Raw genomic sequence first — 19,843 nt, 5'->3', positions numbered from 1 at the left:
TAAAGTAACGATAGTCTCAGGAAATGAATCAGAAATGTTCCTTATTCTTTCAGTCTCTAAAGAGAGTTTGGGTAGTTTCTTGCTTAAATGCATGATATAATTTATTTGGCCCCAGAGTGGTCTTTGTAGAGAGGTTCATAATTTTAAATACACTTTATTTAATCAGTGTAATTTAGGTTTTCTACTTTTTCTTGAGTCAGTTTTGGTAATTTTCAGCCTTCAAGGAATGTGTGCATTTAGTCTATATTGTTGAGAATACTGCCAAAATTTTTTTCATATTTATATTTACTTATTTTCACAGTTTTCTTGGCATATACTGCTTTTATATTTATGTTGAAATTTCCTGTTTGTCTCCTTCTTATTCATGTACTCTTTTTTTCTAATTGAATGAAAGCTTCCTTAAGTTCTGTAGTGCTTTACAACTTCAGAAGTTTCACACACATGATTTTATATAATCCTATAATAACCACTTTTTCCTCCTACCCCTATAGTGTCCCTCCCTCTACCTTCTCCCCACTGGTAACTACTAGCTTCTTCTCTTCATCTGTGAGTCTGTTTCTTTTTTGCTATATTCTCTAGTTTGTTGTATTTTTTTACATTCCATATATAGGTGATGTATTTGTCTTTCTCTGTCTTACCTCACTTAATAGAAGGTTCTCCAAGTCCGTCCACATTGCTATAAATGGCAAGATTTTATTCGTTTTGTTATCGCTAAGTAGTATTCCAGTGGGCGTCTGTGTGTGTGTGTGTGTGTGTGTGCAGTCACAGTTTTATCTATTCATCTCTCGATGGACACTTAGGTTGCTTCTGTAACTTGGCAATCATAAATAATGCTGCTATGAACATTGAGATGCATGTGTCTTTTAATTAGTATTTTTTGGATATATATACCCTGAAAGTGGAATTGCTGAGTCATATGGTAGTTCTATTTTCAGCTTAATGAGAAACTTTTATACTGTTTTCCACAGTGGCAGAACCAATTTACATTCCCACCAAACTGTACAAGGGCTTCCGTTTCTCCACATCCTCGCTAACACCTGTTATTTGTGTGCTTTATGATGACTACCGTTCTGAGAGGTGTGAGATGACATTCCACTGTGGCTTTGATTTACATTTGCCTTATGATTAGTGGTGTTGAGCATCTTTTCATGTGCCCGTGAGTTAATCAGCTATTTTTGATGTTGAGCTGTATAACTCCTAATATATAATCTGCATTATATATACATACACACACAGATTTAAGACTTGGACCATAAAGAAGGCTAAGTGCTAATGAATTGATCCTTTCAAATTATGGTGCTGGAAAAGATTCTTGAGAGTGCCTTGTACTGCAAAGAGATCAAACCAGTCAATTCTAAAGGAAATCAGTTCAGTTCAGTTCAGATGCTCAGTCATATCCGACTCTTTGTGACCCCACGGACTGCAGCATGCCAGGCTTCCCTTTCCATCACCAACTCCTGGAGCTTGCTTGAACTCATGACCACCAAGTTGGTGATGCCATTCAAACATCTCATCCTCTGTTGTCCCCTTCTCCTCCTGCCTTCAATCTTTCCCAGCATCAGGGTCTTTTCCAATGAGTCAGTTCTTCACATTAGGTTGGCCGAAGTATTGGAGCTTCAACTTCAGCATCAGTCCTTCCAATGAATATTCAAGACTGATTTCCTTTAGGATGGACTGGTTTTATCTCCTTGAAGTCCAAGGGACTGTCAAGAATCTTTTCTAGCATCACAATTTGAAAGGATCAATTCCCACTTAGCATTCACACCCTGAATATTCACAGGAAGGACTGATGCTGAAGCTGAAGCGCCAAAACATTGGTCACCTGATACAAAGACCTGACTCATTGGAAAAGACCTTGATGCTGGGAAAGACTGAAGGCAAAAGGAGAGGGTGCAGCAGAGGATGAGATGGTTAGACAGCATCACAGACTAAATGGACATGAATGTGAGCAAACTACCAGAGACAGTGAAGGGCAGGGAAGCCTGGCATGCTGCAGTCCATGGGGTCACAAAGAGGGATGCAACATGGCCACTGGAACAGCAACAACGATAATGTTCTTCCAGCAGCCAGCTACTTTACCTGTGAACCAACAAGTTCTCTTTATGCTGTGTTTCCAAGCCTCTGTTAGAATCTGTCTAAAATAGTCTTTATCCTAGAACTATAAAGTACTATAGTGCTAAGGTCCAACACTTAGGGTCTCCACTGAATGCCTTATTAAACAAGGTCTTGGTTTTATAGCTGAATAGAATTTAGATCATCCCAAACACTGTGTGAGGTCTGGCTATTGTTCTTTGTAGTATTTCTTTTCTGAGCAGGTTTTCTTTATTTGGCCTTGTGAAGTGTCCTCCTATACACGTGCAGCTCAGTAGTCAACAAGAAATCAAGAAAACCTCTGCAGAAATTACTTGAGCTCTTCCTTTTCAGAGTTTTCTTCTCTCCATGACCCTGACCCAGAATTTCCCTACATCAGTTCTCTGGAACTCCAGACTCTGACCCACCAGTTCAGTGAGAGCGCTGGGACTGGTGGGCCTCCAGGCCAAAAGTCAAGGCGATCATGGGCTACATAGTTTGTTTACTTATCTTAAGAATCACAACTCTGTATTGCTTATTGTCTAAAATTCACCAAATTGTGTTATCTGTCCAGAGTTTTAGCTATTTACATTGGGAAGGGTACTCTGTATGTCTTTTTAATAAACTTTTTAAAATAAGTTCAAGAAATTTTATTTTAAAAAGACAATTTGTTACACTTTTTCCAAAAAATCACCTTAATATGCAAATTTGAGATGCAAATCTCCAATAAGAATTGCATCAAAGGAGCTTGCATAACTCAGTGAAGCTACCAGACATGTCTTGTAGGGCCACCTAAGACAGAGGGGTCACAGTGAACAGTTCACAAAATGTGGTACACTGGAGGAAGAAATGGCAAACCACTTCAGTATTCCTGCCACGAGAACCCCATGAATAGTATGAAAAGTCAAAAAGATATGACACTGGAAGGTGAGTCCCCCCCAGGTCAGAAGGTTTCCAATGTACTACTGGGGAAGAGCAGAGGGCAATTATTAATTTTTCCAGAAAGAATGAAACAGCTGGGCCAAAGTGGAAATGACACTCCACTGCGGATGTGTCCAGTGGTGAAAGTAAAGTCTGATGCCATAAATAACAATATTGCAATAGGAACCTGGAATGTTCAGTCCATGAATCAAGGTAAATTGGATGTGGTCAAGCAGGAGTTAGCAAGAGTGAACATTGAAATCTTAGGAATCAGTGAACTAAAATGAACGGGTTATGGATGAATTTAATTCAAGTGACCATAACATTTACCAATGTGGGCAAGAATCCCTTAGAAGAAATGGTATAGCCCTCCGTGGGAAATGAGCAAATTGGTGTGTTCAGGCTCCCTTACTCCACGTTTTGTAAATAACGATTATGTAACAGCTGAGCTCATTCGTAGTACTGTGTGTGCACGTCACAAGGTGCTCACCTGGTGTGGTACGTGCGTGTGAGCTCCATCGAGAAAGTGGCGGCGTTACTGCTGCGTTACACCTGTGTCCACTGGGTCAGCCGCAAGAGCAGGGAAGCTGTGTCATGGCTGCCATGCCAGCAAGGAGACAGTAAACATGCCTGCAGTTCCTATGGCTCCTCAAGTCTCTTTCCAGCCTCTTAACTCACACCTTGCCCAGGCTGGGTTCAGCGAACAGTAAGAACAGCAAGACAACTGGAGCCATGAACAGGATCAGCAATACACCCTTACAGTCAACAAAAGAGTCTAAAAGTGTAATCTCAAAAATGACAGAATGATCTTGGTTCGTTTCCCTTCAACATCATGGTAATTTAAGTCTAGGCCCCACTACTAACTAATGTCAAAGTAGCAGAAGTTGACTAGTTCTATGAAAACCAACAAGACTTTCTAGAACTAACACCAAGAAAAAAGATGTCCTTTTCATCATAGGGAATTGGAATGCAAAACTAGTAAGTCAAGAGATACCTGGAGTAACAGACATGTTTGTTATTCCAGATACTTGGAATAACAGACAAGCCACCTCGGGCTTCCCTGGTGGCTCAGCTGGTAAAGAATCCACCTGCAGTGCAGGAGACTGGGTTTAATCCCTGGGTTGGGAAGACACCCTGGAGAAGGGAACAGCTACCCACTCCAGTATTCTGGCCTGGAAAACTCCATGGACTGCATAGTCCATGGGGTCACAAGGGGTGGGACACGACTGAGTGACTTTCACTTTGGCCTTGGAGTACAAAATGAAGCAGAGCAAATGTTACCAGGGTTCTGTCAAAAGAATATGCTGGTTATTGCAAATACCCTTTTCCAACAACCCGAGAGACAACTCTACATATGGACATCACCAAATGGTCAATAATGAAATCAGATTGACTGACATTTATAATATTCATCTAACATCTAATAGTAAAATAAAGCTGGTCTTTCCTTGCTAACTCTCCCACTCCACAGCACTCTTCTGAGTCCCCGTTTGCTTTCTGACTATGATTTCATGATTGCCATATAGTGATAATCCCCTAATTTTTATGTAGGTCCCTCTTTCTCTCAAGCTTTAATTTCACATTTCTATGTTTGACAACTTCAATGTTTCCTCATATTCCATACATACAAAATAAACTTTTTCTGTTTTCCAAGAAGCATTTCTTTCCATTTTCCTAATTCTACTTATGACATTCATTTTTCCTCTTAGTTTTATAAAACTAATTTTTACACTGATTCTCCTCTCTCCTTCACAGTAAACATATCCTGAGTCCTTTGTATAACACCTCTTGTATACAAGTGAGTATTTCTATTGCTGCTTGTAGAAGAGTTATTGCATTGAGTGTCCAAATACATGGCTTCCTTACATTCATGCCCCTTATATTCCCTTCTATTCTAACTCCATCTCTTACCACTGTTTTACTGAGTTTCTGAGCCTTACATGTAGTAGACACCTTGAACTTACTAATCGTTAGTCATTATATACCCTTTTATAGTAAAAAAAAATCTGGAAAGCATAAAAGTAAATTTTTTATATTTCCTTGCTGCTTTGGTTCTGAATATGTTGTTAGTTTAGAAATAAATGCACACAGAAAATCTATATTAGCTGAAACTGAATCACACAGTGAGATTCAGTGTGTGAGGGCATATAGTGAGGGCATCTGTATGGCTGTTGTACACTGTGGCAAGGCTGTTTTATGGACCCTGTGTCTATAGCAGTAGCTCCTGGAGTCAGCAAACTGCTTCATGATCATGATGGTGAAGGCAGCAATTCCTTTGAAACTAGATTTTGCTCAGTGATTGTGGGAGGTGGTTGTTGTTCAGTCACCCAGTTGTGTCTGACTCTGCCACTCCATGGACTGCAGCAACCAGGCTTCCATGACCTTTACTATCTTCAAGAGCTTGATCAAACTCATGAGTTGATTGTGCCATCCAACCATTTGCTGCCCCCCTTTTTCTCCTGCCGTCAATCTTTCCCAGCATCATAGTCTTTTTAGTGAGTTGGCTTTTCACATCAGGTGGCCAATAAAGTATTGGATCTTCAGTATCTGTCCTTCCAATGAATATTCAGGGTGGATTTCCTTTAGGATTGATTGGTTTGATCTCCCTGCTGTCCAAGAGACTTTCAAGAGACTTCTCTAGCAACATAGTTAGAAAGGACCAATTCTTTGGCACTCAGTCTTCTTTACGATCCAACTATCACATTTGTATGAGACTATTGGAAAAACCATAGCTTTGACTATATAGACTTCTGCTGGTAAAGAGATGACTCTGCTTTTAATATGCTGTCTAGGTTTGTCATAGCTTTTCTTTCAAGAAGCAAGCATCTTTTAATTTCATTACTGCAGTCACTGTCCACAGTGATTTTGGAGCCCAAGGAAATAAAGTTATGGAAGGGGCCTAGGCTTTTCTTTAACAATTCCATAGCTCTTCATGCATTCTTTACTTTCTCCTTAAATTGAATGGAGTAAATTCTGTCACCCATTGTTAAGAATGCTGATGAGTAGTTTCCTTGTCTTTAAACAGTAATACTAATATCTTGAAAGGTTATTAAAAGAATTGAATGGTACAATTCATGTAAAGCATTTAAGACATATTATCTGCCAAACACTAACTCTTGTTTTTGTGTTTTTACTCTTGTTTTAAAGTTGCTTAACAATCAGAATGCCTGGGTTTGAATCATGGCTTGTAGCATATGTTCTTTCTGCAAGCTTGGTCAAGTTGCTTAACTTTTCTAAGGTTTGATTTCTTTATCTATAAACTAGGTAAAAAGAAAAACTACTTCATGTAGTTTGGCAAGGGAAGCCCGAAAATTAAATGAGAATATGTTAATAATTTTTTTTCCTGTACTTTGTTATTCTCCACACAAATCTGATTCCATTCAAACTAATTTCCCACATTGATTCCTGTTTTAATGCCATGAGCTCAACCTGTTTCCTCAGAGTTCTGGGCACACCTTTTAAAAATAACATTCAGTATCCTGACATTATACATTCTCTGTTTTTCAATTCAAATCCATTTTCAAGCTGTTCCTTTTTCATGTAATCTTTTCAAGGATCTGAAACCTACCTTGATCACTTTCTTGGTCTTACAGCTCCTACAAACAGCACCATGCATTTTAACACATTTTTTTCCATTAGTAAATGTGCCTTATTTCTTTCTCAAGAGGATTTTTTGCTCAATGAGATCATTCAGTTCAGTTCAGTCGCTCAGTCATGTTGGACTCTTTGCGACCCCATGAATTGCAGCATGCCAGGCCTCCCTGTCCATCACCAACTCCCGGAGTTCACTCAGGCTCACGTCCATCGAGTCGGTGATGCCATCCAGCCATCTCATCCTCTGTCGTCCCCTTCTCCTCCTGCCCCCAATCCCTCCCAGCATCAGAGTCTTTTCCAATGAGTCATTCAGTTCAGTTCAGTTCAGTCGCTCAGTCATGTCCAACTCTTTGCGACCCCATGAATCGCAGCATGCCAGGCCTCCCTGTCCATCACCAACTCCCAGAGTTCACTCAAACTCACGTCCATCGAGTCGGTGATGCCATCCAGCCATCTCATCCTCTGTTGTCCCCTTCTCCTCCTGCCCCCAGTCCCTCCCAGCATCAGGGTCTTTTCCAATGAGTCAACTCTTTGCATGAGGTGGCCAAAGGACTGGAGTTTCAGCTTTAGCATCAGTCCTTCCAAAGAAATCCCAGGGCTGATCTCCTTCAGAATGGACTGGCTGGATCTCTTTGCAGTCCAAGGGACTCTCAAGAGTCTTTTCCAACACCGCAGTTCAAAAGCATCAATTCTTCAGCACTCAGCTTTCTTCATAGTCCAACTCTCACATCCATACATGACCATTAGTAACAACTAATTAAAAAAAAATCTAACAGAGCTCTTCCAAGAGTTCTCCACTTAACAATGACTTGAAAAACTATTGACCAGATGATTTACCATGTCATTGATTGAAATCAATTAGATTATACAGTATTTTGTCATTAAATGTAGAGAACTTATATGTATGAATTTGGTTAAGTGTTTAATATTATATATACATAATTTTCTTAATATTAATTTTTTTCTCTTTACCAAAACATTTCTGTCTCTAATTTCCTTTGATTGTGCTTACTTCAACAATAGAAACAATAATAATATTAGATGAACTGACAAAATGAACACATAAAATATGTCACTGTCAACATTAAAACATGAGAATGACTCCTGTTCCTCAGATGCATTTACTAGCAGTGACATAAGACTCACAGATAAAAGGGCTAGAGAATCATTTTCAAACTTGGCTGCACAGTGGAATCACCTGGTGAGCTTTACCAATATCGATACAGTGAGTCCCCTACATGTGAAACTTCAAGCTCGCATGTCCAACGACGTAAGTTAGTTCACATGCCTAGTGTACACTGTCACACGCATGCATTCTATACAAGTGGCTGTGCTTTTGTGCACATTATTGTACATTACTGCATTGAATACAGAGTACAGTATCTTTATTTAAAGCCCAGGGTGTCCAGAAGCAAGTGTAAAAGCAGGGGTGAGGTAGCAGGCACTACTGTACTTTTCAAGGTATTGTACAATAAGGTTTAAACTGTTTTCCTTTTTTGTGTTTGCTTTTTATGTATGTATTATTTGTGTGAAAAGTGTTATAAATGTATTACTGTATAGTACTGTATAGCCAAGCCAATTGTGTTAGATGGCTACCTGGGCTAACATTTTTGGACTTAGAAACAAACTGGACTTATGAACATGCTCTCAGAATGGAATTTGCTTATATGTAGGGGACTTAGGGTAATGTGTCAGCATGCTAAAAAGCAGAGATATTACCTTCCTGACAAAGGTCCATCTAGTCAAAGCTATGGTTTTTCCAGTGGTCATGTATGGATGTGAGAGTTGGACCATGAAGAAAGCTGAGCACCAAAGAATTGATGCTTTTGAACTGTGGTGCTGGAGAAGACTCTTGAGAGTCCCTTGGACTGCAAGGAGATCAAACCAGTCCATCCTAAAGGAAATGAGTCCTGAATATTGACTGGAAGGACTGATGGTGAAGCTGAAACACCAATACTTTGGCCACCTGATGTGAAGAACTGACTCATTTGAAAAGACCCTCATGCTGGGAAAGATTGAAGGCGGAAGGAGAAGGGGACGACAGAGGATGAGATGGTTGGATGGCATCACCGAGTCGATAAACACGAGTATGAATAAGCTCTAGGAGTTGGTGATGGACAGGGAAGCCTGGAGTGCTACAATCCATGGTGTCGCAAAGAGTTGGACACCACTGAGAGACTGAACTACAGTACCTGCATCTTAACCCCAGAGACCTCCATTTAATTCGATTGGCATATGCCTTGGCAACTGGATATTTAAAGTCAGTCAGATGAGTCTCATGAGAAATTAGAAATAAGAACCATTGGTCAGAGGTTATTCTCCATTTAGCATCCACTCTTGTTCTCTTTCCTCTCACTGCTTTGCTTTAGAAACATGCTACTTGCTTGGAGAGGCTTAAGGCCACTCCTTTGCCATTACTAGTAATACCTTTGACACATATATACCAGTAAGGGTGATAAAATGGTATTATTTTGAGAACTATTTTATGAAAATATCATTCTGTAATTTCAGCAGGCAGTAACAATATTCATGTATTACTAGATATAAGGTAATGATGAAAATATCTGCCTGGCAAAAAGACAGAGAAAGGGAAAACAAGTTTACAGATGCATTAATTAACTATAAAAGAAAGTTACAATTTCAGGTTGTATGTACCTGGTCGATGGCACCCAGATCATCAGCAAAGCTGTTTACTTCTGACAGAAGCAGGGATATTATAGATCTTCTCAACAAGCTGCAACTTCCCAGGGTTACCAGACTCCGCGAGACGTAACGCTGCACCTGAAACTGCAGATCGAGGTAAGCAGGCGTCTACTTTCCGTCAAGGTAGCTCAGAAGATACTTAATGGGCATTTTCTAAGATTTACTACTGAGCTCCCTGCTGTGGGGAGCTCAGAAAGTGTCAACATAATTCTGGGTCAGTCTCAAGCAAAACCGTGAAGCAGATTATCACGATAGAAGCAATGAAATTTTATAGCAGTTAATATTTTGAAATGTGTGACAAGGTGCTAAAATGGAAGTTTTAGCTGAAGGACCAAAAGATCATATCGTTTAGATGATAGACTACGTACAGAATGAATCAAGGGGATGACAAAGCAAGACTCTCAGACCCTTAACCATTAAATATAGATATGGAGCTGTAGAGGCAGAGATGATAAAAAGGGAAAGAGGAAAAGGTCTGAAGATGTCTTTGGGAAGAGGCCCACCTCCACGCTGCAGAGGGACGGGTATGGGTGTCTATTCTCCACAAATCAAAAAAGAGGTCATTTAGAGGGAGGAGAAAAAAATGTGGGACTCTGATTTTTCATCTAGAGGTAGCACAAGAACTTGTCATTCAATAAATTTCAAAGGACAGTGGGAGACAATAAACTATATCCCTTACAGTTATTAGGAGAAATGCCACTTGATTATTATTCACATTAAGGTACATATAACTCATACCTCAATTTTCATTAAATCTTTTCTTTAATTATCTGGGAGAAAGGAGACTTCAAGGAGTATCTCAAAACACAAAAACAGCATCTACCTTGCCATTGCTCTCTATGAGCTTAAAATCATACTGAGGAGACACTACTTTGCTATATAAAATATTTAAATGACAATGCTAAATAACTAATGCCATATGATACTAAGAAATGCCATCTGTGTCCTTTAGGATAAGCACTTAATGTAGATATTCCTCAAATTGATATTTTAATAATATGCTTTAAAAGCTAATCAATGACACTAAGAAACTGAATAGATTATAGGCTTCAAAAAACATCTATTATAAATCCAGATGTGTATAACTAGCTGTTAATAATAATTTTCTAAATCAACTTATCAAATTTACAACTAAAACCACATCAATTTATTATCATAGGGAATCACAGTTATTTATCAGTTATTTCCTAATAACATAATTAGCTAAGACTCCCATCTTTTGTAACTCTTTAATACCATTTACTATATGTCCCATTTTTTATAACATTTTTCTTTGTACTTGAAATAAAGAGTGCTCTTAGTTAAGTTCTAAAAAAACTTCTGTTGAGTATTTCATGGATGATGTAGTTGTTTACTTACCATTTTCCCTTAATATGTAATCTTTAGGGGATAGCTTAAAGAGAAGATAAATTTCACAATAAAATGGCCTTTACACAGTGGGGATGAAGTGAAGTTATGACAGGCTGCAGACTCTGGAGCCCAACACTTGCCTGAGTTAAATCCCAGCTCCATGCTTATTAACTTGTACTAACAACTTACTAACCTTTTATTTCTCAGCTTACATTTCTGCAAAATAGTGACTGGACAGCAGCACCTACATAGAGTCCTTCATATGAAGTTAAGACAGCAAAAATGATTAACACAGGGCCAGTCCCCCAGTATGCCAGCAAATTTGGAGAACTCAGCAGTGGCCACAGGACTGGAAAAGGGCAGTTTTCATTCCAATCCCAAAGAAAGGCAATGGCAAAGAATGCTCAAACTACCGCAAAATTGCACTCATCTCACACGCTAGTAAAGTAATGCTCAAAATTCTCCAAGCCAGGCTTCAGCAATACTTGAACCGTGAACTTCCAGATGTTCAAGCTGGTTTCAGAAAAGGCAGAGGAACCAGAGATCAAATTGCCAACATCCACTGGATCATGGAAAAAGCAAGAGAGTTCCAGAAAAACATCTATTTCTGCTTTATTGACTATGCCAAAGTCTTTGACTGTGTGAATCACAATAAACTGTGGAAAATTCTTAAAGAGATGGGAATACCAGACCACCTGACCTGCCTCTTGAGAAACCTGTATACAGGTCAGGAAGCAACAGTTAGAACTGGACATGGAACAACAGACTGGTTCCAAATAGGAAAAGGAGTACATCAAGGCTGTATATTGTCATCCTGCTTATTTAACTTATATGTAGAGTACATTATGAGAAACGCTGGGCTGGAAGAAGCACAAGCTGGAATCAAGATTGCCGGGAGAAATATCAATAACCTTAGATATGCAGATGACACCACCCTTATGGCAGAAAGTGAAGAGGAACTAAAGAGCCTCTTGATGAAAGTGAAAGAGGAGAGTGAAAGAGGAGAGCTTTAAGTTGGCTTAAAGCTCAACATTCAAAAAACTAAAATCATGGCATCTAGTCCCAACATTTCATGGGAAATAGATGGGAAAACAGTGGAAAAAGTGTCAGACTTTATTTTTTTGGGCTCCAAAATCACTGCAGATGGTGACTGCAGCCATGAAATTAAAAGATGCTTACTCCTTGGAAGGAAAGTTATGACCAACCTAGACAGCATATTAAAAAGCAGAGACATTACTTTGACAGCAAAGGTCCATCTAGTCAAGGTATAGTTTTCCCAGTGGTCATGTATGGATGTGAGAATTGGACTGTGAAGAAAGCTGAGTGCCAAAGAATTGATGCTTTTGAACTGTGGTGTTGGAGAAGACTCTTGAGAGTCCCTTGGACTGCAAGGAGATCCACCCAGTCCATTCTGAAGGAGATCAGTCCTGGGTGTTCATTGGAAGGACTGGTGCTAAAGCTGAAACTCCAATACTTTGGCCACCTGATGCGAAGAGTTGACTCATTGGAAAAGACTCTGATGCTGGGAGGGATTGGGGGCAGGAGGAGAAGGGGATGACAGAGGATGAGATGGCTGGCTGGCATCACCGACTTGATGGACATGAGTTTGAGTAAACTCCGGGAGTTGGTGATGGACAAGGAGTCCTGGCGTGCTGTGATTCATGGGGTTGCAAAGAGTGAGACACGACTGAGCGTCTGAACTGAACTGAACTGAAGGCCTGCAGTAAGTGTCCATTAAGTGTTAAATATTACAATTTAGGATAGTAATATAAAAGCATCGAAGGTTTTATGTTTAATTCATTGACCCTTGCGATGTTAAATATTAGAAATAAAATCATTTGTCTAGAGTTAATACAGTCCTTTTAGAGGACAGTGCTGAGAAGGAAAGTTCAGCACAAAGGGTTTTTCCACTGTATGGCTGTGAAGTAAGACTGTCTCCTTGATGTGACTGAGATCCATACAAGAGCAAAGACTAAGTGTACAGCCATTAGGATGATTTAAAGTTCTGTGAATATTATAATAAAATGATCTCCATTCTTCCTTTCATTAGGGTTAGGGTTGCCCTTTTGTAAATGCAGGGAATTTTGAGAGAGGCTGAACTGGAGCCTGGGCTTTTATCATGTATAAGGTGACTGCAGTAGAAACCAGAAAAGGGCTTGTCAACACCTCCACCATCCTTTTCTACTCTATAGTGCCTCTTATCTCTATTTCAGGGACAGGAGGGCAGAAATAAATTTCCCAGATTCCTCTACAGTTAGGATTTGGGATGTGATCTGAGCTCTGCCAGTTAGGGCACTCATTTGGGAACTGGATGCAGCAGTATATTTTGGAATCAGAGAAGCAGGGCACAGGGCATGCACTTCATGCACTTTGTTGGCGCAGTCTGTGGCAGAAGTGGCATGATTCTGGCATATCTTGCAGCTGGTTCAGAGGACTCCTTCATCTCCAGGTTCTTAAACCCAGTAGAAGCAGCAGGATACTATTTTGGTGACCCACTGGCTTAGGGAGTCATTCCTATTAACTCAAGGTTTCCCAAAGGTGCTTGGATTTATATATTCACCTGGAGGATTTGCCAGAGCTCAGTGCCACATTGAAGTACTGGATTATCCAGGAGCGGAAATGCCTACCCATGTGCCCAATAAATTTGCCTATTTGACCTGCACAGGAAACTGAAGAACCTTTGAGAATGCTAGTGAATTATTATAAAATTAGGTCACCACCTGTAATTTCTAATTACACAGTGCTGATGACAGTTCCAGATGCAGCTCCCTGCCTCTGACACTTGGTAAGGCAGGTCCTGATCGGGGGAGTTTGCATTTGCCTAGGATACTGCAGTGTGATTCCCCTGTCCAGGTCAGGCTATGTCAACTTGCTGGCTCCATGCCATCATTTTGTTCTTAGAATTCTGATTACTGAACTGGTCACAGGACATCATGCCAGTGCACTGGACTGACACCATGCTGATATGGCAGGGGTTTTGAGGGCCCCAGTAAAAACACAACATTTCAGAGAATGAACCCCAGAAATTCAGGTGCCTGGTGTACTTGGCAAGTCTTGGGGTCTGACACATGTTGGAACTACACTCCCCAAATGAAAAACATGTTGCTTTAGATGTAGCTCCCATCACTAATAAAAAGATACAATACTTGATGTGCCTCTGGATATCTGAGGCAACATATATCCCTTTGGTTTTTTTACTTAGATGTATAGATTGAGAAATCACAAGGCTGTGAACTGCAAGAGGGGCCCAGAAGAGCATATAAAGATCTCTAGAAGCTGAGGAAGAAGTTTGTTCCTCTAGGTGACTAACAAGAATGGATCTCACGACCAATAAGAGCCAATATCCCAGAGTTAATCAGTATACTCTGTGAATTCTGTAGCCATGACCCTAATCAGATAATCACAACGGAGGTTCTTTTTATGGGGGGTTTGGGGAGAAAGGCATAACTTTCTTGACAAGTAAATTTTATCCTTTATAGAAAACAAAAAGAAAGAAAGAAAGAAAGAAAATAACTCTTTGCTTATGCTATTTGGCCCCAGTAAAGATTGAATGAGTTCCTGACTGTGGACACCAAGTGACCACATGCCCAGAGCTGCTCATCTCAACTGGGTGTTATCTAAAATCAGGTATACATGGTAATATTTCATCATTAAGTAGTTGTAATAGATCAAAATAGGGATCAAGCAGGAACGGAAAGCATGGGTAAATTTTCCTTGGGCACTTAGTTCAAACTAGAATACCACTTCATAAAAGGTTGAATAATAGGAAACATGCACTAATCCATGATCAATACACAACATTCCCTCCCCCACAACCAAAATACACAGGTTCAGGAATCAACGTATGAAAGTGAGACTGGGAAGTCTCAATAGACATCTAGTGATTTATGGGCAAAGTGTCATTCCCATCCTTATGGCACTGGATTTCTCCCTAGAGGTATACATAACCAAGTGAAAATGCTTCCTACTGACTGACCCAGCAACAGTTTCATGAACTGGAAGTTGAGATTTCCACCTGGCTACATAGATTTCTTCATGCAACTATGCCACTGGCAAAAGAGAGGCTCCTGGTGCAACTGACTTCAATGTGGAGGAAAATAGGGATTTACAATGTGATGAATCAGGGAAGATTATACCTGGAAGCCGGGGATTTCCCTGTAGGCCTGACACATCCAAGTGGTAGAAGTAAACAGAATACTATAGCCAACTTCATGAGGTCAGACCTTTCAAAGATGAAACTGTGTATAAATCAACTAAGGTTCTGGCTGAGGACAAAGGGGAATGTGATTGGCAGTAGAAAAAGAAAGTCAGTACAAATCATAGACTCATAACCAGTTGTAGAACTTAAGGCCATGATGGGTTACTTTTTTCTTCCTCTGTGCTTGTGTGTGTGTGTGTATGTGTGTGACTGTGTGCATGTATTTCATAACGTAGGCCATGAATTACAAAGTATCAAATGAGAATTGTGTCTGAACTAGCATGGGGATGATTACTATCACATCACACCACATGAAAGGACCAAAACTTTGAATCCCTCCTTTTGAGAAGAGGTCTATAGATTTTTGTTTACACAGAGCTGGTACGTTATGTCTTCATAACACAGTGCTGTTGCTATTGAGATTTGAGGGAAGTTTGAATACGGGAAAAATGGAGTATATGAATGTTGAATAATTAATAGGAGTGGTGCACAGCTGATAGACTGGAATCACCACTCAGATATTCTTTAAGCACACTTCAAGCACTAAAAAGGCTAATACTCTCCTTCAGAGATGTTTCTGGATATAATTTAAATGTTTGTAATTAGTACATCTTATTTAAGATATAGTGGAGAATTATTAATACTTGAGGAGAAAGGCATGTTGTAGGGCATCCCTTTTGAATGATGATACAGTTTCCTAGAAGATACAGCAGGATTCTGGAACAGCTGGAAGAATTCTTCCTGAATCAGGAGATTTCTGATGATAAATCTCTACCATCTGGGACTGGAAGCTTTGGAGACTTCTGTCTCTGGGCTGCCTCCATCAGAGTAAAAGCAGCAGCAGGCCTGATTCCGTGGGTGTGTTTTACAAGAAGGGATTTTAAGACAAGTATTAAAACTGGGCTTAATGCTAGTACTAACTCAAAAGATACAGATTCAGTAGAGAAAGAGAAAATATTAAAAAGAACCCAGTAAAGATTCAAGAATATGTGACATAAAAACTCAAGGTGGATGAGCTCAGGAGAACAATGCAGATGACTGAGTAAACAGTTGATATACTTGAATATAAGTCAGTAAAATTTATGCAGCCTGAGGAACTAACCATCTCAGGGACACAGGGGTAATATACCCAGCTCCACTGTAAGTGCAACTGGGGTCCAGAAGGAAAAAAAGGGTCAGAACAGGCAGAAGATGTTTGAAGAAACAATGGCTGAAAACTTCCTGAATCCGGTGAAAGACAGATTAAATGTACATTAAATATACACATTCAAAAATCTCATTAACCCCAAGCAATTAGTATTAAAAAAAAAAAAAAAAAAGCCTAGGCATATCATGGCTAAATCCTGAAAACTGTGGATATGGAGACAAACTTGAGAGCAATCAGGGAAAAACGACTCCTTACAGGGAACACAACATTATAGATAACTGTGTGAAATATGTTTTCTTTAATTTCTTTTGTTTTCTTTTTTTATTATTTTTATTTTATTTTATTTTTTAACTTTACAATATTGTATTGGTTTTGCCATATACCAACATCAATCAATTTCTTAATGTTTTGTGTTTTAAGCAAAGGTATCTTGTATTTTTCTTGAAAACTTATTATTTTGTTATTTTATGCTAATACAAGTAAATTACTTTAATTCCATTTTAGACTCAATCACTTTTTAAGTATGTATTTAATATATAACTTTTCTAAGTATGTATTTTTCTTAAACATGTGCAAGAATCTTGGATTAGAAACAACTGAATTATCAATATATTCCTCCTAGAGTAAATAAGATAAATCAACAAACCTAAGAATTGTGGGTGGGAAGTAAAAGAAAATTACATACATCTCCTTTGACTTCCTTTTTGCTTAAAAAAAAAATCAGTCATTAAAGACTAGAAATAAAACATGTACTAAAGTTATCATTATTAAAGTGATACAACTATGCAGCATTTTCATGAATTTTGGGGACACACGATGGATTCTGTAATCAGCTGTGTGTTCTCTAAAATTCCCATCACAGAGCCTCTCAGGATGCTCCCATAACTTAGCATAACTTGTCTCTCTCTGCTGCCATAACTACTATATGACACAACTCTTACTACTACAATTTCCACCTCAGAGAGGTGAGATCATCTAGTCATTTAGAGTTCAGACTCTAGATCCAGACTCCTGTTCAAAACGTGACTCTGCAAACTATTCCCTATATGACCACTGAGAAGTTACCACACTTCTCTTTACCTCAGTTTTCCTATCTGTAAAAGGAGGTGAAGAAGAGTTACAATTTCACAGACTTGTTTTGAAAAATAGATGAGTTAATACATAAGACTTGAAACTGTGCTTGGCACACAGCAATGCCCAGTGAACGTTAGCTATTTTCAACTTCAAGAAAAGATAACAAAACGGAAGTATATAAGAACTTATTGACAACACAGACTCACAGATAGACAAACTTACAGTTACCAAGGGGGAAAGGAGGGAGGAATAAATTGGAAGATTAAGATTGACATAAACACACTACTATATATAAAATAGATAATTAATAATGACCTACTATATACTGTGTATCGGAGAAGGCAATGGCATCCCACTCCAGTACTCTTGCCTGGAAAATCCCATGGACGGAGGAGCCTGGTAGGCTGCAGTCCATGGGGTCGCTAGGAGTCAGACACGACTGAGCGACTTCACTTTTCACTTTCATGCATTGGAGAAGGAGATGGCAACCCACTCCACTGTTCTTGCCTGGAGAATCCCAGGGGTGGGGGAGCCTGGTGGGCTGCTGTCTATGGGGTTGCACAGAGTTGGACACGACTGAAGTGACTTAGCAGCAGCGGCAGCAGGATATACTGTGTATACTGTGCTTAGTCGTGTCCAACTGTGTGTGATCCCAGGGACTGTAGCCCACCGGGCTCCTTTGTCCATGTGGATTCCGCAAGCAAGAATACTGGAGTGGGTTGCCTGCCATTCCCTTCTCCAGGGGATCTTCCCGAGCCAGAGGTGGAACCCGAGTCTCCTGCATTGCAGGTGAACGCTTTACCTTCTGAGCCATAGCACATGGAATTCTACCCCGTGCTCTGTAATGGCCTATATGGGGAAAAATCTGAAAAAGGTGGACATATGTATATGTATAGCTGATTCACTTTGCTATACACTTGAAGCTAATACCACAGTGTGAATCAACTATACCCTAATAATTGTTTTTTTAAAAAATGGAAGTATAAAAATGCCTTAAAAATATCCCAGCTGCAGCTTGATGAAGCCCTTACATCTCTTCTGTCCCATTGCTTCTCTCAAGGAGGAGAAGTGCAGGCATGACAGGGTTCCCGATGGATGGGCCAAAGAAGGAGCAGGCTGGGTACCGGCACACAGGACCTGCTTCTTCGGCCTGAGTTCCCAGGGAACTTCATCTCTTTGTGATTACAGTGGTTAAGACACTCTCAGAGGTGTCTATCTCCTAAGAGTGCTCAGCTTACAAAACAAAACAAAACAAAAGCAGGGGGGAAGGATGATGTTAGGAGAAACAAGGTATGGCCAAGAACACCAAGAGCAAGCTCTATTTTTGGCCAGAGATGGGCACATATGTCTGACACAGGTACATACCAACCCTTTAAAAGAAACTTCCACATAAGCCTCCATCATAGTAGGATTTCTGCTCTAAAGACTGTGCACAGTCTATCAGCAGAATTCTGGAAACCTCAGAGGTACCACTAAGTGAAAATCTATAAGCTAGAGCTTGACAAGTTTCCAAAGGGGAGACCTAGCTTTGACAACACTTGTCGGGGTGGGTAGTGAGGCTTATAAGACCAAAGAAGTGTGTTTAGAAAGACAGTAATAGTAGACAAGTTCAGACTTTGTCAGAAGAACAGCAAGAAGTAATAGGCACTCTGGCAAGCAAGTTCAACACATGAAAGGAGGCTCTGAGGAGAGGTTGTGATTTGAAGAACCGTGATCCAGCTGTAGACTGCAGGAGCTCAGTTTTGAGGATAAACTAAGAAACGGAGAAGGCTGACAATGCAGGGAACCAAGCAGAGGGAAGTAAGACAGGACTCAGTTCCCGTGCCTGCCAGAAAGAGGCAAGGCCCAACGTATGTTTACTGAACTAGAATGTGAGGTTAAGCAGCTCTAGAAACATGACTGACTGAAATGAAATTATCCAGGGCTCCTGAAATCCTTGCCATAGGACGGCTGGGAGCCCAGGGCTTGAGGAAGAGCTAAGCACACAGATATGGTTCAACTGACTGCTGGGAAAACAGGCAGAAGGGGCAAACCCAACTATGTGATGACATTTGAATACTGCGTGTAACATGGAGCTGCAAAATAAAGCAAGGCTTCTAAAAAAAAAAATCAAAAGGTAGGCAATTATTTGATTAGGTTAGAGCAATGAGGACAAAGAAGGGGTGGTTTCACTGTGAAAAAATGGTGGTATTGAGCTAACAGATGACAAAAAAGTCATGTATTTATTATACTTTCCATTTTTTCCATTCAAAGGGATGATCTTCAATTTGGAGATAATAAACAATAATAAAAATAGGAGATAATATGAAACAGAATTAGAAGTTCAAATTCAGTGATTACTGGGGTAGAAAAGATATAAGTACTTTGTAAAGCTGCAGATGGGATGGAAAAATACTGTGAGAATTGAACTAATTGAACTAAATTCAATGTTTAATGAATTATATCCTAAAGCATACAAAGTACTTGAAGATTAATTGATAATATATTCACGATAACTTCTGAGAACTCAGAAAAAGGCCCTAATGGAATAGAAATGAGCGACTGATACATGGATTTCAAAAAAATATGAAAGTAGATGTCTCAACTCATAGAATAATGTATATGTGGACACCGGGACAATTCTAGGACACTACTATGTAGAAAATTCTTGATAACTAAGAGAAACATACAGAGTCCAGGAGGAAAGTACATCAGTTAATAAATATCAAGCATACTACCCTGATATAAGCATGCTCTGGGAGCTGGTGATGGACAGGGAAGACTGGCGTGCTGCAGTCAGTGGAGTC

General features: G+C 39.7%; 1 protein-coding gene across 1 annotated transcript in view; it reads right to left on the bottom strand.

Annotated features, from left to right (window-relative positions):
* MEI4 (meiotic double-stranded break formation protein 4) overlaps window positions 1-19,843 on the bottom strand; it is a 261,970-nt gene that overhangs the window by 86,596 nt on the left and 155,531 nt on the right. The window contains exon 4 of the mRNA XM_070795762.1: window positions 9,241-9,372. Within this exon, the coding sequence (XP_070651863.1) occupies window positions 9,241-9,372 (132 nt within the window). The remainder of the gene's footprint in view (window positions 1-9,240; window positions 9,373-19,843) is intronic.

This window comes from Bos indicus, chromosome 9 (assembly GCF_029378745.1).
Source record: "Bos indicus isolate NIAB-ARS_2022 breed Sahiwal x Tharparkar chromosome 9, NIAB-ARS_B.indTharparkar_mat_pri_1.0, whole genome shotgun sequence".
NCBI lineage: Eukaryota > Metazoa > Chordata > Mammalia > Artiodactyla > Bovidae > Bos > Bos indicus.
This window is presented reverse-complemented; position numbering and strand designations above follow the sequence as displayed.